Source organism: Quercus suber, unplaced genomic scaffold, assembly GCF_002906115.3.
Source record: "Quercus suber isolate HL8 unplaced genomic scaffold, Cork oak 2.0 scaffold_144, whole genome shotgun sequence".
Taxonomy (NCBI): domain Eukaryota; kingdom Viridiplantae; phylum Streptophyta; class Magnoliopsida; order Fagales; family Fagaceae; genus Quercus; species Quercus suber.
In genome coordinates this window covers 103,622-128,422 of record NW_027069605.1, presented here as the reverse complement: position 1 = coordinate 128,422, position 24,801 = coordinate 103,622, and the positions used below count along the sequence as shown (strand labels likewise).

The following is a 24,801-nucleotide window of genomic DNA, read 5'->3' as shown; positions in this document are numbered from 1 at the left end:
GAGCATTTCATTTTGTTAAGTCTAAGCCTCACCGAATTGAGGCATCTGGTGTAAGACTCACTCATCAATTGGGAACACCCGTTTCTTAACGGGTCACTTGAAATGGGTTGGGTTCTCTAATGGATGGATGCATTTTTTTTTTTTAATAAGTTAGATTTTGTGTTTTAATTTTTTAATATTAAATTTAATGCCACATAACTTAAAAATTTTCTACATCATAGTTTCATTAGCCGCGTAGGTATTAAGACTAAAGTTGTTAACAAAATGACTAATTGCCCTCATTTTTAAAACTTGTGAGACTAATAACGCTCACCAGCTCAATAGGTAAACTTAAGGGACTAATAGTGTAGTTTTGCCACACAAAAAAAAAAAAATCAAAACCTATCTTGTATATAAAAGCCACATTAAAGGAGTTTAAATTCATTAATAATGTGATGTAAAAGCCTACAATTACACCCTACAATAAAACAATGCCACATCAAACTTTATTAAATAAAAGCTTAAGGTTGGATACACAATATCAAACTCTCATTAAAATCCTATTCAACCAACAATTTTTTATTTTTTTTTAAATGACAAAATTTAGCTACAAAATTGGTTATAGCCTTAGGTTACAAAATTGATTGTAGCCTTAGGCTACAACCTTACTCAATATCTTTTTATTGAAGGTGAATATTGACAAATCCACAATTGGATTACATCTTCTTCTTATATCCTCCATACTTGCAAAATTTTTTAAAAAAAAAAATTAAGGATCAATAGTTATGTTATCAATAAATTATTTAAATTACAAGTTTTTGTAGTTTAAAATTATGCATATTATATAAGTTTATAGATCATTAGTAAATAATATCCGATTAACACAAAATGTGGCATTTGTATTAAAAGCACGTAGAACATGCAATTCAACAGTTAGATTTTTAAAATATGTAGTAATTTTTATATGTATATATATATATATATACATATATCCTATGAATTTCATTTTGCATTGGAAACTATTATAGGAAAAGTTCGAATCCGTTCCATTCGGATATTGATCGGTCTTGGTTTGACATGGTTTATGCGTTACTGATTCCCAGAAGAGTTAATATCTCCATTAGCTAAACCCCTTCTTACCTTGCCTTTTGACTCATATTTTGTTTGTACACAATCAATGGAGGTTTTTCTGAAATATGTTGCAACGTCTTCGATAGCATGCTCTTTCTTCATCTTTCCCTTAATAAGTCATCAAATTTGGTGTTTTTTGATCCTTTTCAATAGATTCTTCTATTTAAGTAGTTCTCACTTCCCCTTGTTCCTATTCCTAACTCCTTCCCGAGTTGTTCCCAATGTTTGGCACTTTCTATACTTTGTGGGTGCAATCTCAACAAATTCACTCTCATGAACAAGTTACAACCTAAGATCTACATAAGATCTATGACTATATTATGTTAACTATTTGTATTTCGTTCATTCCATCGGTATGCTCCCAGGTACATGTAACTGTGGTCCGTTTGCCAGAACTAAAAGGTCTTTCTATAGAAACCTTCACAAATAATTGTTGTGTTTTGATGGTTTTTCTGCTTTTCACAATTGCTTTTTCCACACCTCCGGATATCTAATGCCAAATCATCGTATGTTTTCTTATTGAGTAAAATTGTAGCCTTAGGTTACAACTAGTTTTGTAGCTAAACTTTGTATCACTTATCACTCATTTTCCATAACTTATCACTCACTTTTCATAGGACCCACACCAAGTTAAGTTGTTTGGTTAAGTTTTTGTTTTTAATTTCCATAATTCAAAACTCAAAATTTTGAGTTTAAGTCACTGAAAATGAAAACAACTTTTGGAAGTTTTCAAGTTATGAAAACTAAGTTATTGTGGTATTATTGTAAATCTTTACACCTATGTGGGACCTGCGTTAGTGACTTGTCACAATCAGGTTCGGTTCCTTCTCATTACTCCAAATGGTTCTTTCTCTCTCTTTCTTCTTTCCTTTACTCTACCTTTTGTCACCGAAGCTCCTCCAGCCAAAGTCTAAAACCACACTTAAAGCTCTCTTGCTCATCTGAGCACCTGTCCATCGAAGAGATGTTGCTATGTGGAATTTTTATTTTTATTTTTTATATAGAGTATTTTTTCGAGTTTGTGGAGTATAGAGTTGTTGCTCTACTTAAGTTTTCGAGTTTATGTGTTGTGCCATCTATTTAGTTTATGTCATTTGTTATTCTAAACCCCAATTTGTTTGAGTTTTATGTATATTTTGTTTATGCTATCTAAAACCCAAATCTCACAGAGAGAGAGAGAGAAGAGAGAGAGAGAGAGAGAGAGAGAGAGAGAGAGAGAGAGAGAGAGAGAGAGAGAGAGAGAGAGAGGTTATGGATATTACCGATATAGGTTAATTTTGTGTCTACAGAGGAGAACAATGCTTGGAACCCTCAAATGCGAACTCACCTCAAAGGGAATTAGAGGAGAGAGGCATAAAATTAGGAAGAGAGAGCTATATGGGTTTCCAAGGAAAGTGAAAAAAAAAAAAAAAAAGAGAAAAAAAAAGGGAAATGAAGAAAGAGAAAATGCACGCGGGAGGAAGAAGACTGTTCTAAATGAGGATAATGTGTGGGCTCCACAAATATCTTGGGAATTTGAGTTTAAGAAGTGAGATAGAGATGAGAATTGAGAACCAAACAAAAGTGTGAGAGAGTTAAGGTAAAAGTAGAGATATAGATATGATATATGGGTTAGCAGGTTTGAGTCATGAGAAATGAGAACTAAGTCCTTAAACCAAATAGGGCTGTAGCATTCAAGGGTTTTCTTTGTGGATGTAGATCATAAGACCAAATCACATAATTCTCATGTGTTATTCTTTTATACTTTAGCTTTCACATACATTTTGTAGAGACAGAGGACATGTCTTGTAGATGCCAAAGACTTGGGAAATAATAATGATGACGATGTAGAGGGAGGAGGTGGTGACGGTTTTGCCAACCACGAGATGTTTTTCCTAGTTTAGCATTTTCTGTATGATGACACGCCTCACCCAAATTGGAGCCTTTCTTAGCTCCAACCACTCTGCTTTGATAGACAGTTTTTATTTTGTTTTTGATTTAATATATATATATATTAGTTGGCTTCATACTCTAGTTTTTTAATGTCTTTCTCCAAGAAAAAAGTTTTTTTAATGTGATTTTAATTGATCGTATCCAAATTTACGCTTTTATTTGAAAAAGTCTTATGCATCATTGTTTTATTGGAGGGTGTAAATGTATTTTTGACAACACATCCTTCTTTAGTTTTAATCTCTTCATAGATTTCCATAGGTATAGAAACTATTATTTGCTTCTAAAAAAAAAAAAAAAAAAAAGAAACTATTATTTATTTATTATCTGTTTTAAGTTGTAAATAGAAACATTCAGAGGGTGTTTGGAACTAAATGTTTAAACAACAGTTTTTAGTGTTTAAAAAATATTATACGAATTTTCACACTTTTTCATCCGCACGTGTTTTTACAAAACAACAACAACGTTACTAAAAATTTGTTACCAAACAAGCTCTTAATATTAACATAACACGAATTCTATATGTATAGAAACATATTTATTAACGTTTTTACATTATCATGGGCGGTATCAGCCGTTGAATAAATTGATTCAACGGTCATGATCCTCTACTTCAAAAATCCTCATACCCTGTGTCTTCTTAAATTTTAATCACTTGATGATTCATCAACCACCCAAACATATGTATTATCGGATCTCAACCATATTTCAAAAACAAAATGACGAAACTACCCCCGATCTGATATTAAGAAACAAAGCGAAATCTGATTGGCCCTCTCCCCCTTTTAAAAAACCAAAAATCAAAATCGCACAGAATTTCACAAACAAACCAAACCAAACGGACCCTCTTGAAATTCCAAATCAGCCACTTCATCAAATCAAAACCTTGCCCTTCTCTAATTTCTTTCTCCTTCTTCTTCTTCTTCTTCTTCATTCTATCTTTCTTGGCTTGGCTGCTATTGATTCTCAATTCAAATATTTTCATAAATCCCCAAAAAGCCCTTCAATTTTTCCTCTAAATGCCCAATTCAACAACATAACTCACCACCGAAAATGATCGTCCGCACGTACGGTCGTCGCAACCGAGGAGGCATTCCAAGAACTTACTCAGATTCTTTAAACGACATCGTGCACGTCCACGACGACGACGACGACAGCGACGACGACGTAGACGAACAAAACGACCTGCCGCTTAAAGACTCTTCTCTCTCCCAAGACCACAGCCTCTTCAGCTTTAATTTCTCGTCTCAGGAATCGTCGTCCCACTCCAAATCAAACGGTGTCGCTAGGAGGCCGCTAAACAAGAAGCCCAGGAAAGCTAACGGTTCTTGTTCTTTCTCGATTCCGGCGACCTCCACGTTGATGGAGGCTCAGGAGTTTGGAGAGATGATGGAGCATGTCGACGAGGTCAATTTCGCTCTCGATGGCCTTAGGAAACCCCAGCCCGTACGGATCAGAAGGGCTAGCTTGTTGTCCTTGTTGTCCATTTGTGCCACTGTACAGCAGAGACGCCTCTTGCGGACTCAAGGGTATGTTCATTTCTGTAATGGGTTTTCTTTAATTTTTCAGTTTTGAATCTGTGTAATGGGTTTTCAGATAAAATTTGATTTTTTTTTTTGTTTGGAAATGTGGATGTGATTTTTTGAATTTGAATGTGGGGTTTTGCTGATTTTGAATTTCGGGGTTAGAGAGTTTGTTGGGGTTCTTGAATTTGAAGTTTGGGGTGCGTGCGTTTTTGGGTAATTCTTGATGGAGTATGAGTTTACCGTGAATCTTGTAATGGGTTTTGAATTAAAATGTGAATTTTTGATATTATTTATATTGTTGGGGTTTGGAATTTCCATGGGGGGTTTTGGTAATTTTAAATTTTGGGGTTAGGGATGTGTGCGTTTTTGGGCAATTCTATATGGGTTTTGTGCTAACAGTGAATCTGTGTAAATGGGTTTCGAATTTAAATGTGAATTTCATGATATTGTTTATATAGTTGGGGTTTGGAATTTCCATGTTGGGTTTTGGTAATTTTGAATTTTGGGGTTAAAGAGTTTGTTGAATTTGAAATATGGGGTATGTGGGTTTTGGGTAATTCTTGTTGAATTGAGTTTATAATGAATCTGTGTAATGGGTCTGGTTTTTGGGAAGGTGGAGGGGTTTTTTGAATTTATGTTATATTCTTGTTGAGTTGTGACTTGTCAGTTTCCAGTGAATTTGTGTAATGGGTTTTGAGTTAAAATATGATCTTTGATGAGTTTATTTGGTTGGGGATTTGGAAATGTGGAGGGATTTTGAAATTGGCATGTCGGGTTTTGGTAGTCTTGAATTTTGGTTTAGAAAATAAGTTGGGATATTGAATTTGGATTATGGGATACGTGATTAATTGGATATGTTTGTGAGTTATGAGTTTCCAGTATTAGAGTGGAGAATTTGGAGGTTTCTTTATTTTTTGAAATTTATGTAAGGGGTAATGTGGGTTTCATGTTTTATTGATGGTTCAGTTTGAATTATGTTCAAAACTGAATGACTTGGCTAAAATGAAAGGTGGATTAGTTGTTCTTATAATTGAAGACATCCGAAACTTGGGTGGATTTGCAAGATTACTCTCTGTTTGCATTTACTTTTTAGTTTCCTTTTTGATGATGTGAGCATTTACTCTGTTTGATACATTAAACAAATGAGTCACCAGCTTGTTTGTTTGTATAATTTTTTCAAAGTATTTGCTGTTGAATATTATTTGAAGTATGCCTGTATGTGTATGTGCGCCTATGCATGCATGTCTGTGACTTGTAAGAAAGTGTAGTGAGGAAACTCTGTATCCATATGAGGAAACTTGATGCAGCCTCCAGAGAAAAGAACAAAAAAAAAAGTTTAAATTTTTCTTATAATGAATGGCTGTCATTGGATTATTTTACTTTTTTTTCCAAGATTTGACATTTATTTTGATAATAGAAGACATTTTAGGGGGCAATTGATATGGGATAATGTTTTAGGATTTCTAGGAGTGTTGAAAGATTCCCTCATATTCCCATGTTTGGTTCCAAATCACACAATGGTATCAAATGCCTATGGGTATCTGAATTCCCTCCCAATCCCATATTTATGGGAATGTGGATTATATTAAAAAAAAAAAAGTGGGTCCACGTTCCTATACTTGGAAAAAGTTACATTTTTTATAAATTGACAATTTTACACATTCTTTCCTACCCTTTAACCAATAGAAATAAAACTAAGAACTGGTCTCTTTTTTCTTTTTCCTTTTTATTTCTCCTATTTGGTATTTAGTTAGATGCTAATAGAAAATAAATTATTTTTATTAACAAGACATGATGTCATGATTGCCATGAAGAATAATAATTTAAATAATTATTTTTGTATTATATGTCATTCAGAAATGTTAGACTATAGTTTTAGTGAATTTGCTATGATTTATGGTTTATATTTTTTTTTTTCTCATTATTTATTTGGAGGACGATAAAAATAAGGTTTACAAATCTAAGGATATTTTGGGAAAAATAAATTGTTCCTATAAGATTCCTAGGAATAAATCAAACATAAGAATTTTGTACTCTTGGGAATCTTATTAGATTCCCAATCAAACCAACCTTAGAAATACTTACATTCCCAAGCATCTAGATTGCGAGACTTCGCATTCCTAGGAATTTGGATGCTGGGGTTAACATGGATTCCCCCAAACGATATGCCCCCTTATTTATTTATTTTAGAAAAAAAGCCCCCTTATTTTCTTATCTTTTTGACTCTTTGAGATTATGTTTTATAAAAGGTTAGGACAAGGTGGTGTTTTCTTGTCCTACTTATTTAGTAGATCCTTCTCTCTCTTTCTCTCTCTAGGATAAATAGTACTAAGAATTATACTGAATCTTCCTTTCCCCCTCCCCTTGAGGCCAAAAACAAACTTATCCAAAAAAAAAGAAAGAATATTATAAAAGGATGAAAGGATTAATGCTTAATATACGAGTTGGTTATAAGGTATCATCTTATGCTTTTATTTTTTTCCTCCCTATTATATCAAGAATACCTAACTTCATTTCCCTATAGAAATTTAAATTTCTGTGCAATATTGGGTAGTTCTTTCACTAATCTTTGAGGTACTCTAATTTCAGGATTGCAAAGACAATAATTGATGCTATTTTGGGCCTCAGCTTTGATGACTCACCCAGCAATCTGGCTGCTGCCACTCTTTTCTGTGTTTTAACTGGTGATGTAAGTGATCAAGACAAGAATCTGCATGCTAAAGTACAATTCTAATGAGGTTTTGCCTTGCAAATTGATGAAAATATGTTAATTCTCCCAATGAAGAAAATTTTGTACAGATGATCAGAAGACTCATTTGATTAATTGCATTTTCTGTTGTGTTCATATAATACCTTCAATAGAGTTCAATGAAAGCCCTCTAATCAATGGTGAAAGAGGCTAATTTTTTTCCTTAAATGATTTTGACCTGTCCAAAACCTGCATAAGGCCCATGATTGCATGATAATACATTCAAGAATTGCTTTTTGAGTCAAAAGTGATGGGAAGAGGGGAATTCTCCTTTTTTAATGCAATCTTTTCCGCCGCTTTTGAAATTTATTTCAGCTGAATTGAATGCAAATTCAAAACAATGCATTCATCAAGCATAGCAGGATTCATTTGGGTTATATATATATAGAGAGAGAGAGTTATTGGGAAAGTAGATGAGGTTTTGATTTTATATTTATTGGGAAAGTATTGCTTCATAAGTTATAACATTTTTTTTGCAACATTTCCAAATGATGTGTAAATGCTACTTTCTCAAAAAAAAAAAAAAAAAAGGGGATCCTATATCTGTTGGTGCTGTATAATTAATATGGAGAATATTTGGGAACTGTTTATAGACATGGAATATATTGAATACATTGGTGAGTATTGTTTGTTTTTTAATAGAGTGTTTAACTTCTTCCTCTGTATATATCAGATTTGATTTCACTATTATTATCCACTTTTAATAAAGTACTAGAATCTTGCTGTATTTCATAATTTTGAGTGGTCACCTGCACATTGCTTTGTTTATTCACTTTTTAAAAATTATCTTCATTATCTAGACATGCCTTTCTTATAGAAATACAGTCCTGAAGGCCTGTCTAATTGCACTATTTCAGGGTCAAGATGATCATCTTTTGGAATCATCCAGTTGCATCTGTTTTCTAATCAAGTTGTTGAAACCAACAGTTTTAATGGCTACTGAAGACAAAGCACCAAAAATAGGCCTCAAGCTTCTTGCACTACGTAATGAAGCTGACATATGTCGTGATACAATGAAAAGAGTCGATTCCAGTTCTGCTGCTATTGTTTCAAAGGTTCAGGAAATACTTATAAGTTGCAAGGAATTAAAATCAAGCTGTGATGATGATACTGGAATGGGGAGGCCAGAGCTATGTCCAAAATGGATAGCTTTGCTGACTATGGAGAAAGCTTGCTTAACCACTATCTCTCTTGAAGGTATTGCTGAGAATCAGCACCACTAATGCATCTCTTCATTGGAAGCTTGTAGCCTTTTTTGGGTTAAATTGTGCATTAATTTGTTTGGTAGCTTGACCATTGTGAAGGTTGTGAATAAATAAATCTGAGACGAAAACTCCCTTTAATATGATTGGCAAGTAAGATCATTAAAATCATTTACATGTTTTTGAGATAAAGAAAATCATGTAGATATTTTCAAGCAGTTATTTTAAGTACTTATCAAAATATGTGTCTTTACCAACTAGGAATTGTTTTATTATTTTCATTTGTTTAATTTTGTGCATTCTTTTTCCTTGCTTGGTCTGTCTTCCAAAATATGTTTCTTTGATTTCTTGCCCATTTCAAGTTATTACAGAATTCCTGTGACTGCATTATTCTGAATAAATGCTAATTTAAATTGACAGTTCTTCATTGAAGACTTGTTTTCTGTGCTTGTTTAATTACAAACCTGAAATTGCAAGTTTTCTGTACTCTATTTTATGCTTTTTCACATCCCTGATGAGTTGTTAAACGAGTTTATTGGATGTGGATTCCTATCTATGCAACTTTTTCTCAATCTATGTTCTTTTTAGCTTGGGTAGGGATCTTTATAATCCTAAAAAATGCTTTTTTGTTTGTTTGTTTGTTTGTTTTGTTTTTTAGATAAGTAAGCCATAAGCCATCATGCCCTTTATATCCTAATAATATGATTTTTCTTTTTCTTTTGCTCTTTCCTGATTGCTCATTTGTTTTCTTGTTTGGATTTGCATTCGTTTAGAAACCTCTGGTGCAGTAAGGAAGACTGGGGGCAATTTCAAAGAAAAATTAAGAGAGCTTGGAGGACTTGATGCTGTTTTTGAGGTCGCCATGAATTGTCATTCCAATTTGGAGGTGTGAACTTGTATGTTTGTTTGATCTCATTGTCTGTTTTATTTATTGCTATAAATGGTAAAAAAAACATGTATCAATTGCCATTTCTTGATCCAGATAGTGCTATATGAGAATTTGGGGTTCAGTTAATGAATTGAAATTTTCCGTGCTAAAATGCATATATTGGGAAAGAAGAAAAATCATAACAATAAGCTGTCCTGATGGGACTTCATTGGAATTGTACTTCAATTCTAGTTGCTGAATGAGCAGCAGTGTTCCCATACTAGTTATAGGCTTATAGCATTGCCAATTTTCTCTTGCGTTCATCAATCTATGAATCATGGCATTTTGTATTTATTCTACAGAACTTACGGGCAGTGATCATTGTCTGACCTCTGTATTTATCTAGTGTTAGTTCTTGTTTCCAATTGTTTCTTCTTGTATATGACATGAGAATGCATGCATACAAACTCAACCATTTCTTTATGGACACTAAATGAATGTTGTGATGATAATGTAATTTTTTTTTACTTGATAGGCATCTGATTGTTTGAGTGATGGTTGGTGCATGGTGTAATTATCAAATAAAATTATTGTTTACTGTATATCCTCTCCTGTTGATTTCTATATAAATAAATACTGTTACTTGATTAATTTCTGGGGAAGCTCATATAACATTTAAATTTTATTTGCAGGGTCGGATGGAACGTAATTCACCTTCTTCACTGGGTGGAAAAAATTACCTGAATCTTCAAAGTTTGGTGCTGCTATTAAAATGTTTGAAGATAATGGAAAATGCCACATTCCTTAGTAAGGATAATCAGGTAAATTGAAATATGATTTGTCTCATCTCTCTTATATTTAAGAAATTTGACTTTGGCTTCTTCCATCTTATTGGTTTTGTAAACTTCATAGATTTTTTTTTTGCATGTTAGGATCTTCTTTTTTCTTCTCCTTCTAAATAGGTCTTTACATATATTTTTCCATACCAGAGTCATTTGCTTGGAATGAAAGGAAACTCAAATCCTCGGGGAACCCCAATATCTTTTATAGAGCTCATTATAAGTCTCATCAAGACTCTCTCAGGTGATTGACAATATAAGGGGTTGCTTCTTGTATTGAACCACTACTTCTGCCTTGTTATGTAGAGAGCACTGCCACTTTTACTATTGCTTTGGTCCACTTTCTTTGTTATAAATAACACTTCTAAATATTCTTTGATATGTTCTGTTTGATGATTGATGGCTTTGATTTCTAGGTCTTTATCTACTTAGAAGTTCTCCTGCCATTTCCAATGATGAAAAGTCTTGTAATCTCTCTGATGGGACTTGTCATGCTTCTGAATTGGCTTTAATTGAAGACTTCAAAGGTACTCAGTTGCTAACTATTCTCTCTCTCTCTCTCTCTCTCTCTCTCTCCGTGTGTGTTTCAGGATCCTGATCCCATTTCACAAAAGAGCAGTTATATATATCTTCTCTTCATAATTTGCCGATCTTGTAAAGTTGCAAGTGGTTTGATTTAATATCTTCCGGAAATTATAAACATGAAGATATGAAAAATTAGAGACGCATTTATGTTTCAACTGGCTTTTGATTTTGTAGACAAGTTAGCCATGGATATGAAAGGCTGTTCTAATCCACAGGGTCTTGCCCTGTTCATAAGATCTGCCATCTAGATTACTCTACTAATTTTAAGCTATGTTGCATGGACACGACATGGACATGGACACGGGATACGGCAATTTTTGAAAAATAAGGACACGACATGGCAGTTAAATAATTAATTAAATTTTATATTTAGGTATATTTTTTAAATATTTTTAGACATAAAATACGTTTATGTCTAGAATTTAAATTATGTAAGAACTACAAATAAGTAAACTAACACCCAAAGTAGTACGATAATACACATAAAATGTTTAGAGTACAAACCATAAAAGGATACAAGTTCAACATCAAACTAAAAACATAAAATCACTAAATTCATAATAAACATTATAATTTATAGGGCAAAACAAAAGGCTGAGTAAAGAAACACAGTAACAGTGACACTGGTATAGTGAGACTGTGAGAGTGGGATTAAAAAAAAAAAAAACCCGTTATAACTTATATAAATAAGTGAGTAATAGTACACCCATGACCCATTCACCAAAAATATCTGAATGAAAAAAAAAAAAAAAAAAAAAAAAAAAAAAAAAAAAACAGAGAGAGAAGAGAACTAGAGAAGGGAGAGATAGGAAGGGACAGGGCACGCCGAGAGAGAGAGAGAGAGAGAGATCGGAAGGGATAGGGCACGGCGTCGACATCTATGGAGCTTGCCGATCGTTCTAATCTAGCTCCGGCGAGGGATAGAGAGTAGCGGCAGCGGGCAGAGGTCAGAGGGAGGGTGGGTTGAGAACTTAAGATGTGGGTTTTTCTCAAGACTCTAAACTTGCTTTTTTGTTCTAGGGTATATCACAAAATCAATGGTATTGGTAAGTCCATTTGTCAAAATCTGTGATTTTTTTTTTTCTTTCCTCACTGCTGGTGTGTTGGACGTGTTGGCGCCTTGTCGGAGAAGTGAAAAAAGAAAAAAAAGAAAAAAAAAAGGAGACTTGCTGGACACCAGAATCTGGCGAGTTGTACCCGTTCCGTTGTCCGACACGTGTCTGACTGACACGACACCAAAAATGGCATGTCCGTGCAACCTAGATTTTAAGCGCTATATCATGCCTGATGGAGTTTGAACTTTGAAGCAGAAGGATACTGTGTTATTGATAAAAATAATGATTGATGTGGGTGATTCAAATCATTATACAGGGACCATCACACATCTATTGCATCATCTCTCATGTTATATTTATAAAAACAACAATCTTTTTGTCCTGGGAAAAAGTCTTTCTTGTAACCTTTACAGAATAATATCCTATTTTTAAGAAAAAAAAAAGCGTGCAGTAAAATTAAATTCACTGCTGCCAGCCACCAGCTACTTGTCAGTTACTGCTCCGTAATCCTTAGTATGACAAATCTATGTTGACTCTAGATTTTAAAGTTTAAACTGAATGTTTTTCTCAAATTTGCAGTGGACAGCAATGAGACTTTTTCCATCAATTCCTCTAGAAAGTGGTGTAGCACAGGGAGGACCTCCTCTCAGAAGAGCTTCAATATATCTGGGAACAGCCCATTGTTGCCAACTACTCAGTTTGATTATTCTATATCCGGTTCTGAGACTACCAGCACTTCCATGAATGATACTTGTTCGCTAAAGATGAGAGTCACTTCTTCTATGTCAGGCTCGTGCAATGGAACATCAAAGCGTTCAAGTAGTGGAATATTTGTAACTGATAATGGCTCCAGCAAGAACTTTGGGTGTGGCAAGAGACCAAACGATACAGAAGATGCCAAGCTCAAACTTTTAGAGAACCAGGATCCTTTTGCTTTTGATGAAGATGATTTTGAGCCCTCTAAGTGGGACTTATTATCTGGGAAGCAAAAAATATCTCAAACTCGGAAAAGTAGGGTACCATACAGAGAACTTGAAGATGGGCGTCAATCTCAGCGGTTAATGAGCCAACAAGAATCAAGTAATGGTGAAAACAATTTTTCCCAGGATCTTTCCTCTCCAGTTGCTGCTGATGAAGAGGGTTCCAGTCTTCTAGCTGACTGCCTTCTTACTTCTGTTAAGGTGAATACTGAACTAATATTTGAACTTTAAATGTTTTGTTTTTGGACTTTTGTGATTCTCAATGCTTACTTCTATGATATTGGACGGAGGGTAATGGTTATACTATGAGTCATTATCAATGTCCTATATTAGACCTATCTTGATGCTACCTATCAGGCGATGTTATTGTTAGGGCATCTGTATTTGTGATCAACCAGATTTTCTGGTTACTGTTACTGTTAATGTGGCCCTAATAACTGAACTTTCTTCCCCTGTTTAACTTTTAGTCTATCTAATATGCATCAGCTGATTGATTTTCTTGTGTAGTTATGGAGGTGATTGTTTCATCTAAATTTGAATAAAATTAATTTATTTGCTTTGTATTAGGACTGAAAATACAGTATTTTAATGTATATAAATTATAATATTGGTGGTCCTTATTTTCAGGTTCTAATGAACTTAACAAATGACAACCCTGTTGGCTGTTGTCAAATTGCTGCTTATGGCGGACTGGAGACCATGTGTTCTTTAATTGCTGGGCACTTTCCTTCATATAGTTCGTCCTCATCTCCCCCCATTTTGATAAAAGAGAATAGTTCAAGCACTGATCTTGACCACCAGAATGATAGACATCTCAATGATCAAGAGCTGGATTTTCTTGTTGCGATTTTGGGCCTGCTAGTGAACTTGGTAGAGAAAGATGGTCATAACAGGTTTATTCTACTTCTTATTTACTTTGCTGCCCGCATTTTTATATTGCTCTGGGAGATTTTGGTGACCCGGTGCTTTAATGATTGATTTTTGACTGTTTCAACTGTGCAATTGTCCCCCTCTTTCCCTATTGCTGTTCAATTTATATGTTTTGGCCATTGAAAATTGCGTCAATTGCTGGTGCCCTTTCTAATTTTGCATATTCTTCTTCATTCTATCATTCTCATACAGTATAATAAATTACTACACACAACCACGTTAATTGAAGCAGTTGATTGTTAAATTAGGTTTTAAGGGAGAGGTAGAAAGAATATAGTCTTTGGATGGGTTTTTAGCATTCTCTATTTGTGAGTACATTGATGGGTTGGGTAAAGTGGACAAGTCCTCATTGGGTGGATTTCTAAATGCATTAAAGGCCCTTTTGGATTGAGGGGGGAGGGAGGGGGAGTGGAGGGGAGTAGAGTAGAGTTGGCTGAAAATAGGCTAATTTTGGGCCAATTCTACTCTACTCCCCCTCTCTCCCCCTCAATCCAAAAGGACCATAAGTGTCATAGAAGGCATCATTTGAAACACATAATTTTCTTCAGCTCCTAGTCAAATGATGCCAGTCTTCAATGAGAACTTGTCTTCTTGCAAGTTGTTATGATGCCTTAATATTATAGTTACTGGAGCATGGAAACTTGGAAAGGAATTTTTGTGCACTTACAATTAGCTTTTCTGCAGATCACGACTTGCAGCAGCCAGAGTTCCTTTGCCTAACTTTGAAGGGTTAGAAGAGGAGAGTCAGAGGGATGTGATTCCACTACTTTGCTCTATCTTTTTGGCCAACCAAGGAGCAGGCGAGGGAGATGATGAAGGAAAAAATTTAACATGGGTGAGTCATTGAGTCACCAACTGTTCAAATTTACTTTAGCTGATAGCTACCATAAAGGAGTAGAATAGTGGAGAAAGTGAAAACAAGAAAAGGAAAAATAGAGACTAAAAACAAATTTGTTTACATTATGGGTAGGCAGAAGGAATCTGCTTGTTGTTGACATCTAAATCTGCATTGTGTCACAGAATGATGAGACAGCTGTATTACAAGGAGAGAGAGAAGCTGAGAAGATGATTGTGGAAGCTTATTCAGCCCTTCTTCTAGCATTTCTTTCAACCGAAAGGTCTGGTTGCAATTTCTAGATTTTCTTTTTTGTTTGTAAAATTTCATGTCAGATTTTCTCAGGGAGATGTTTTTTTCGCTGTTAACAGTAAGAGCATTCGTGAAGCTATTGCTGGCTGTCTCCCAAAACACAACCTGGCAATTCTTGTACCTGTGTTGGACAGATTTGTGGTATGTATTTCTTTTTGACTTGTAACTTTGTAATACATACAGTAGATGGGGATTGAAACTTACCCAATTGTGAAATCTGGTGTATTAGAAATAAATTAATCCGGACTGTCTTGGTGTTTTAGCTTATCCCATTAAGAGGCCACGTTTTGGTTAACTTTCAAAGGGCTGTAGCCTGTCCAATGGTCAGGTGGTGAATTATTGAAGGATGCATATCATTGTTATGTGGGTGTGCCAGTCCCTAGAGTAGAGCAGCTAACTTATTTAGTTGCCCTGCTTTTTGGACGAATTGCCCATGGCATCCCCTTCATTCTAGCATGGTGTGGGTGAGCAAAAAGTATCTAATGGGACGGTCCTATGAGACCTCGCTTTCACATGCAGGATCCACAACTGTGAGAGGCTGGTCTTATGAGATACCACCTCATGGGTGAGAAGCCCAAGTCATAATTGGATCTGTGAATTGTTTTCAATTGTCAAATAATTTAGTGTTCTGCTACTCTAACCATTTAAAATGGTGGAAGTGACCAACAAAACAGGGATTGTGTATCCCCGGTGGTCGATGATGGAGCAGTTGAAACCTTGAGATCCCCTTCTTTTCATTTCAGTATTATATTTATGAATAAATATGATTTTTTTTTCCCTCTTGCAACAGGCATTTCATTTGACTTTAAACATGATTTCTCCGGAAACTCATAAAGCTGTGAGCGAAGTAATTGAATCTTGTAGAGTGCCATGAGAGCTCAAGAGAGATTTTGTACAGCGTCAGCATTTCTTACATATCAGGCAGCAGTATTCTCACTTCATGGAAGACAACTGTTTGTTATGACACGATTCCCTGCTGCTGCAAACTATATCAAACTGACGACAAGCCTGTGTTATAGTCTGATTGAGCCTTTTGTTCTTCTCTTCATATTTGGGGTCCCTTATTTTGTTTCTTTACTAGTGTATTCTTTTCTTTTTTTTAGCTCTCTTTGCACCATTTTGTGCAGGCTGAGATGCTTGTATACAAAAAAATGATAGTAGAATGAAAGTGTTTTCTTTGTCCAGTGTACACGTCATTTGTGTTGTAATTTTTTTTTTCTTTCTTCATATTCATTGTTGGCAATTCTGTCTTTTGCCTCGTGTCTCATGAGACCCCACTCTCTCACAGGTGAGTCCTATATGTCCCGAGACCTCTCATAAAACCTTCTCATAAGCTAATTTTCTGAATTAGAGCGTGTTTTCTTCTCACGACACTGGGTTAGGAGGCCTTTGCTTTGGATTCCTTCAATTTTTATTCAGGATAAAAAAACTTCTATCATTCTAGTCTGTTCGGCTGTTTGCACCTCAAGAACTGGGCCACAAATCTGTTTTGCTAGTAAAATCTTGATGCACTTAATTGTATGGCCATCTATGCTTGGGCCTTCTGTATGAACATGGAAAACGTATGGAACAACCCGATCCAAATATATCAGTGAGGACAATGATTTTCATGTGTTAACCAACCTGACCACTTAGGAAAAAAGGGTCAACCCTACGACAAGATCATGTAATCCAGTCCAGACGATTTAGGGAGGTCTTTATATTTTAGGTGGAAAATTACATTCACAAGTGTCAAATTCATTCTCATCTTAACGCCAGTTCTACAACAGATTACCAATTCCGTAATCGTGCTTGGAAAAACACAAGGGGGAGAGAAAAGAAAGGGGAGGGAAGAGAATGAAAAGGGAAGAAAAAGAAGTTTTCATTTCAAGTGTTTGGTTTATGAGAAGGAAAGGAAAAGAAAAGAAAATTGAGTTATGATGGACTCCATTCATAAAGGCCTTTTTTTTTTCTTCCTTCCTAAATTAAAGAAGTTATCTTATTAGTTGGTGTCATAAGAACACTTTCTTACAATATGTAAAACTCATATATTGTGTCAAGACATATTGTTAGAAAAAAGTCTCATAAGACAATATATAATAAGATACTTTTTGCCCAAATTGGGAGGTAAGAGATTGGTAGGCCATTGACGAAAATAAACCCTACCCTTTTCCATTCCTCTACCCCAATTCATCTCAGCCTATCATAGGGTTTGCTTTCCTTTCTCTCCTACTTCCTCAAACTAAACATGGTGTAAAGTTCTGCTAATCCCTATAATTTATTTTTAGAGTTTAGGGACTGTTTCGGTCTTTGACAATAGGTGGAAAAAGGCATTATGAATTTATGATCAAGTTCAAAATTTCTCTCTCTTACACACACACACACTAGGCTCCATTTATTTTGGCTTTTTTTTTTTTTTTTTTTGGGGGTGGGGGAAATGCTTTCCTCATTTTTAAGTTTTGGAGTTTAGTTTTTTTTTTTTTTTTTTTGGGGGTGGGGGAAATGCTTTCCTCATTTTTAAGTTTTGGAGTTTAGGGTGGCAAAAAAAACTTGGTCAAATTGAAAACTCTAATTCTTTTAGGATAGCCTACTTTAGAGATTTTCAAAGTGAACCTTCACTTTTGTAATTACACAAACATAAAAATCCCATGCCTCATTTTCTTGGAAACTATTTCTCTTCCAATTCTTTAAAAGTTGGAGAGGCTACTTTAGAGACTTTCAAAGTGAACCTTTGCTTTTGTAATTACACAAACATAAAAATCTCTTGCCTCATTTATTTCAAAATAAAACATTTCTCTGTAAAATATTTGTCCTTTGTGAAATTTGGGGGTGGTAGAAAAATTTGGTCAAGCATAAATAATTTTCCATGGACCAAGAAAGAACCCTCTTCAGGATTTATTATTTTGTAAAATTGTTCTATATAACGTCTCTCTCACATGAAGGTCTCTCACATGCAGGTGTACACCACAAGCATGAGACCCACCTTTATTCGAGAAGGACGTTGAATGCTACCGTTATTTTAGTGTGGTATTGGTATAAGCCTCGACCAAAATACAACAAAAACATCCAAAAAAAAAAAAAAACTCCTAAAATACTTGGAATGACCAAAATACTCTCAAAACCTCCAAAAGAAACATAGTATTCCTAAAACAATTAAAATGACCAAAATATCCTCTAAAAACCTCCAAAATAATAGAAATGCCCCCCAAATCTCCAAAATGACCCAAATACCCTTAAAACCTTCCAAGTGCACATTAAAACCTTTGAAATGATCAAAATATACTCAAACTTCTAAAATGAAAATGAATGATAAAATCTCGAAAATGATAAAAATACCCTCTAGACTTCCAAAACTATTAAAATACTCCAAAACCTACAAATGACCAAAATAACTACAAAACATCAAATATGACCAAATAACCCCTAATGATAAATCAATCAATATAATATAAAAGCAGAAACCTAATGTGGGAGAGCATGAGGTTTTGCCATATGACGCTTTCTTTGTCAAGGAATTTGTTCACATAAATTCTTTACTCAAGTGTCACATCAAAGATAAGGACTAATTAAAATTCAAAAGATAAAAGCTCTTTATTTTCTTAGGTTCATTGTATCAGGGCATTTATCAAGTGCCACACTATAGATAAGGATTAATTAAAATTTAAAAATAATGACTCTTTATTTTCTTGGGTTCAATTTCAAGACTTTCCTCTCTCACAAGGCACAAAACTTTTTGTGTTTCCACTTTCCACTCACAATTTTCATTTCTTGCACTTCTGCTACTTTATATACCCATAACCTTTCATTTTCATGCCATAATTTGGGTGCTTTTTTTATTTTGTTTTAGCCCTCATATTTTCTTGGTTTCTTTGTCCATTTTTACTACTATTTAGTGTGGTATTGGTATAAGCCTCGATCACAAAAGAAAAAAATGATGATTATTTTGGAATTTTCTTTGTTGTGAATTAAGATTATCTTAGCTTTAGTTGCAACCTCAAATATAGTTGCAACTATTCAAGAATATTGTGAAAATTGTGTACAAACCACAATCATATTGCAAATTCTCTCCATCAAAACTACAATTAAGTAGTTCTTCACATAATTTTTATATTCTTTCTCATATGTCTTCCACATGTAGTATTGATCCACCTATATCTTTCTGATTACTTTTGTTAATGATGTTAATTATAGTTGTAGTTTGTTATGATTAGTTTCAAATTATTTAATTTGTTGTTACAGTTTTGATATACAATTGTAAGTTAATAAGTGTGCTCTACTTCTCTATATAAAGAAAAAAATCATGTGTAAAATTAGTAATACAAGATCAGTTCTTCCAATTTTAGCTTATACTTTCCTTGAATTTTAACATTCTCTTTGTTTTTGTTTTTTTGTTTTTGTTTTTTTTAAATGATATAAAGGTCCTATTAGAGGTAATTAAATATTGATAAATGCAAGTATATTTAGCTAATTTTTCTTTGTTTGATTATGTTCTCTTTATGTACCCAAATAATTTTGTTTCATTTAGATTATGAACAAAGTGTTTGAGGTTGGGGTCTTGGGATTTGGTGATGAGAATGAAGTGGTTGAGGAAGTGTTCAGTGTTAGAAATAAAGTCCACCTTTTATCTGGATGTTATTTTATTATTTTAAATATTAAATTTATAATATTGTATAGACACCTAGAAATTTCTAATAACTACCAATCTTATATATATCCAATCTTTTATATATATATATATATATATAAAAGTAATGAAAACTCACTCAATAGTTGAAAACTACATCTAGGATAAGGAAAAATTATAAAATATAAATTAAGAAAATTAAGTTTCAAAGCATTCAACAATATTGTGGGAAACATCAAAAATATTATGCCTACGTTTGGATAGCACGGTTAGTTACTCAAAGTTGTGTTGCGTTTTCTGCTTTTTTTTTTTTTTTTTTTTTTTTTTTTTTTTTTTTTTTTTTTTTTTTTTTTTTTTTTTTTTTTTTTTTTTTTTTTTTTTTCAGCCGGATTTGTTGACTTTTGTGAGAAAAAAATACTGTGCGTGTACTGTTTACGCACTGTTCATGCACTGTTCACACATTAAAAATATTAAAAATGGGTCTCACGGTACTATTCATATATTTAAAAAATTATTTTGCTACAGTGTTTTCAGCAACAATAAGTTTTTAGCAACTTTCAGCAACAATAAGTGCTATCCAAACAGACCATATATAACAAAATGATTATTATATATGGGTCTTAAAAAAAATAAAAATTATTTTCAAATAAAATTACAAAGCATTCCTACATTGCGTGGGATATTATCTAGTCTATTAAAATGAATGACCAATAAAATCTAAAAAATCAAAAATACCTTCTAAATGAGCAGAACTATTAAAATCTCCCCACACTTGCAAATGACCAAAACAACATTTAAAATTTTAAAGGAGCATAATACCTTCAAAACATCGAATATGAGATTAAATGACTGTGCTTATAAGTTTGATTTTGATTAATTCTTTAGGTTGATTTTAGTTATTATATTTCAATATTTGAAAGCGGTGAATTAAAATTGTTATTTATGGCACAAATATTTTTCAGTTTCCAACAAAAAGTATTGTACGCCGAAACAAAGGGAGCTTTACCATTTCAATAGACTATTTTAAGGACAAGAAGAGTGATAGGAATGTGTATACCATCTTATTAAATTTAGAAACATAAATTACGTGCGACATTAAACAGAGTTTTAGCATTTCTATGTCACACTTCAAATGCTTGGTTTTTGATATTACACCACGGTCTTTCAGATTTTAGAAGTACGCACATAAAACCTCAAGTCAAACTTCGGGTACACTTCATGACAATAACCGTAGTTGAGGTTTCTATCATCAGACATTCTTGGCAAGGAAGGTGAGAATAAGCTGATTCACCTCATCAGGTGATTGCTCCTGAACAAAGTGGGTTCCCTCGGGCAAAAATTCGATCTCCAAATCGGGGATAAATTCTTTCATTCCACTATTTATGTAATCCTCCATCCCTGGAAATTTGCAGGAGTAATCCCTGCCACCCCTAATCAGAAGCACTGGTACTTTAACTATTGGATCTGTTGTGTTGAAGTCTTCACCTAAGGACCTATAGATGCAAAACCACAACAAAAATCATTAGCACGTATCCACTTATATGAGCTACAACTCTGCCTATTTAGCAGGTAATGCAACTGCCAATTGCAATTTCAGGTCTGTTGCAAACAGTCACGCGGACCACATCAATCCACAAATATGCCACCTCCATTTTATTCGAGTTTAAACAAATGATGGTAACATTTCTACACCAAGAAGTGCACACCTGTGACCAGGGGCGAAGCTAGAAATTTTCCTTTGGGGGGGGGGCCAGCAAGACTAAATGACCATATTGATTAACAAGATATATATATATATATATATATGCGTGTGTGTGTGTGTGACCCACTCATTTCTGGACAAATTTGTCAACAAATTTGTCAAACATAGACAAATTTGTTAGTTTTGGAATGTGTATGAGCTTTTTCAAATAAAATTAAGATTTATGCATCTAATCTAGTATTAGATGTGTTTGTCATACCAAAGCTTACTTAAATATGGTTGTCTTAGTTTGTTAGCATGAAATACTAAATATAAATAATGAATTAGACTATCAATTGGATTAATAAATAAGAGGAAGAAAAAAAAATGATCAACCATAATATAAATAAATAGAAATAGAAATTGAACTTAGATAAAATGAATAGAATTTGATGTAAAATAGAAATGAAAAAGGAGAAGAAATGGAGGAGTAGAGAGATTAAGGAACACTTTCACCGTGAGTGATGAGGTAGAAGAAAAATACAAATTGAAAAGGTGAAGTAATAACCTTCTATAAAGGGAAGCTACAGCCCAATAGTAAAAATTATACAAGTTGGGCTTGTGTGATGACATGTTGGGGGAGGAGAGATGAAGAAAGACTAACAAAAGGTCAACATAATTGAATAAATTTGATGAATCAAGGAGACTTGAGGGGCCAATCAGTTTCATTTGAAGGGGCCAAATCTGACAAAAATTCTTTGGGGCCTATTTTTACCTAACTATAAAAAAAATTTGAACATTTTTGAGGGGGCATGGCCCCCCCACAGTATAAGGTGGCTCCGCCCCTGCCTGTGACAGGTTAATAAATAAATATTGACAATATACAAAGTAATAGTAGAGAAGCAGAACCCTGTAGTAGTATAGAAGGTGCGGTAGTTACACAATAACTTTTGGTCACTGTTGTGTAAAATATGATGAGTGCAATTACCTATATGGAACTTGCAATGCAGTTTGGAATCCAGATTTCTCGTACAAAGCTCCATATGTTGCAAGATCTTCCTCTGTGAACCAAGGGGGAAGAGGAGTAGATGAGTCTACTAAATCCATGATCTCCTGGTTTTCTGCAGCCATTGGTATTTCACTTCTGGAGAAGAGGATGTAAATATTGCTAACTATTGTTTTAGCATCAAGGCGTCTGAAATCAGCTTCTGCCTGCCCAGGTTCCTAAAAAAAGGTCATAACATAGGATTGGAAGCAGGCAACGTTGGTGAAATAATAGCCGAATGTTAATTGGGGAAAGTATAGATATACCCTCCATCTTGAAATGTAGACACCTCTGGTAGGTATTTTAGGAATGTAGAGCGTTTTGGCATGTAAGGCGATCCTATTGTTACAACCCCTAAGACCCTCTCTGGGTGGAGAACGGCAAATAGGTAGGCAGGCCGAGCTCCAAAATCCTTTGCAACAAGAAAAACCTATGCACATAACAAGAGCAAGAGAAAGGGAGAGTTTACACATAACAAAATCCTTAACACATTGTCTTTTGCTTAGGTCTGTTTGGCTTTTGCTTATTTCTAGTAGCTTGTTTGAATAGTGTTTATTAAAAGATATGATTTTGGTAACTTTTATATTAAATGTGTTACAAAAAGCTAAAGGCTAGTTTAATTCAAAAAAGCTAAAAGCTAGATTATTTCCACAATAACTAAGACAGAAAGCAAAATTGTTTTTTCAACAATACCCAAATGCACCAACGATTGCTCTGCCTTTCGAAACAACAGATTAAAGAAGGCAGCAATGATGATTTGCTGGAAATGAGGTATCTCATTGACCCTAATTTATAAGTCTTCAACTTCACATTTGATATATTTATAGTACATATATATTACTTACAACAAGTTGGGGAAGACGGATCTAAACCCAGACTCTCCACATAGAAGGAACTAGACAAACCACAAGCCTCTTGCCTATCAGCTTAAATGTTAAAAACAACTATACAGCCAAATCACAACTAATATTCCTGTCCTCAAAGAAAAACTAGCATTAAGAATGAACACATATATAATGTCAACCGTAAATGATAAGCCTAAAACTAAACGAATCACTCAATGCTATCTAAAGAAAAAAAAATTATTATGAGACAAAAATAAGCCTCCTTTTGTTCGAAAACCCCAACCAAGTTGGGTGCTGAGGCCTGAGTGAGGATAATTTTCAAGCCTCAAAACTCCACCCTGAGGCTTGGAACCTTGATTCCTCAACGTTTAGCATTTCCTTGAGCCTAAAGTAGAGGCAAAATTTTTGCCTACATTGAATTATGAGTGAATAAACTCTCTCTCTCTCTCTCTCTCACTCTCTCTTGTTCTTGAGGATTTGGGAATGAATCAACTTGAACAATAATGAATTTGGGTTTCAATTGGTTGGGCAGACCACATAGAAACCGGTTTGGGTTGTTGGGAAGAATGTGTAATTTTTAATATAAATAAGTTACTATGTCATTAAAAAAAAAATGCTCATTAGGAGTGTATTTCAGCCTAATTTTAACAAATAATGAATTCTTAAACATGCATATTCCTTTCTCAAAAAAAAAAAATTAATATTCTCTATATTTTAATGTTCAAATTGATCATGAAAATTATGCCTCATGTAACAGAATAAAAAGTACACATACAGCATTACTTTAAACTTTTTCTATCTCCACATTCATATCACTATTCACTAGGAACTTAAAAATCAAAACCCTTGGAAGGTGGCTGGCTAATAACAAAATAAAACTTTCGAATTAAAATTTCTTTAACTTAGATAGTATCATATATAGTTAATAGCTTTTAATACCTTAGCTATTTGGAGGGCATCGAGAAGATTGAGGAGGTCAGTGAGAATTTCGGCAAAGGAAGCCTTGTCGGGTTGGGGCGGTGGGTCGGATAGTCCGTAGCCTCGATGATCGGGTGCGATGGCACGGAACCCAGCCTTTGCTAAAGCTATCATCTGGTGGCGCCACGAGTACCATATCTCCGGAAAACCGTGTAGGAAAAACGCCACGTTAGGACCTGTGAAAGTTACGAATGAATGATCAAATGGCAATCGCATATGTGTTTGATTCTTTAAATGAATCACATTAGATTAACGTTGGTTTCTTTCTGACCAGTTCCGATCTCAGCTACATGGAGCTTTAGTCCTCCAACGTCCACGAAACTTGTGCTGGACTTGGTCCATTAATTGTACTCACTACTACACTAGTGCCTTTTAAGCTCAACCGGGTTTCGCTTCTTCTACTTCTGTAATCATCGAAGAACAAGATTCTCTGTCTTGTGATTTGTGTTCTCATCTTCTGCCTTTTGTTTCTCCCTTTGTCGTAATAGTATCCTTTACTCTGACCGAGATTGATAAAGAACTAACCAAGTCAAGGCACACTTTTAAGCGAGAAATGCCAATTCTATAATATTAGGGGTGTGCAGAAAATTTACCAACCTGTCAAATTTAATTTGACCCAACTCGATCTGTCGGATTGAGTCGGTTTTTAAGGTTTGGTAGGTTGGGTTGGGTTACAAAATTTTTTTTTTATAACGAGTTGGGTTGGGTGTGGATCATAAAATTACAAAC

The 24,801-nt window shown here is 34.3% G+C and overlaps 1 protein-coding gene and 2 pseudogenes across 1 annotated transcript; 2 read left to right on the top strand and 1 right to left on the bottom strand.

The window, feature by feature from the left end:
• Positions 1-943: 943 nt before the first annotated feature.
• Positions 944-1,637, top strand: LOC136068957 (uncharacterized tatC-like protein ymf16; annotated as a pseudogene).
• A 2,211-nt stretch (positions 1,638-3,848) lies between these two features.
• Positions 3,849-16,104, top strand: LOC112035487 (wings apart-like protein 1). The gene is made up of 13 exons (XM_024068311.2): positions 3,849-4,568; positions 7,155-7,254; positions 8,172-8,511; positions 9,290-9,402; positions 10,077-10,205; positions 10,374-10,467; positions 10,640-10,750; positions 12,443-13,044; positions 13,471-13,736; positions 14,458-14,608; positions 14,794-14,891; positions 14,980-15,061; positions 15,711-16,104. Exons 1-13 carry the CDS (start codon positions 4,093-4,095, stop codon positions 15,792-15,794), a joined length of 2,646 nt encoding a protein of 881 aa, XP_023924079.1. The 5' UTR covers positions 3,849-4,092; the 3' UTR covers positions 15,795-16,104.
• Positions 16,105-20,562: 4,458 nt separating this feature from the next.
• Positions 20,563-24,613, bottom strand: LOC112035498 (uncharacterized; annotated as a pseudogene).
• Positions 24,614-24,801: the final 188 nt, after the last annotated feature.

What these genes read in the sequence shown, in the direction of transcription:
- LOC112035487 (XM_024068311.2), top strand. Translation starts at nt 4,093, where the DNA reads ATGATCGTCCGCACGTACGGTCGTCGCAACCGAGGAGGCATTCCAAGA. An exon ending in ATTGTCATTCCAATTTGGAG is followed by an intron (nt 9,403 to 10,076) that starts GTGTGAACTTGT and finishes TTTTATTTGCAG; the next exon opens with GGTCGGATGGAACGTAATTC. An exon ending in GAGAAAGATGGTCATAACAG is followed by an intron (nt 13,737 to 14,457) that starts GTTTATTCTACT and finishes GCTTTTCTGCAG; the next exon opens with ATCACGACTTGCAGCAGCCA.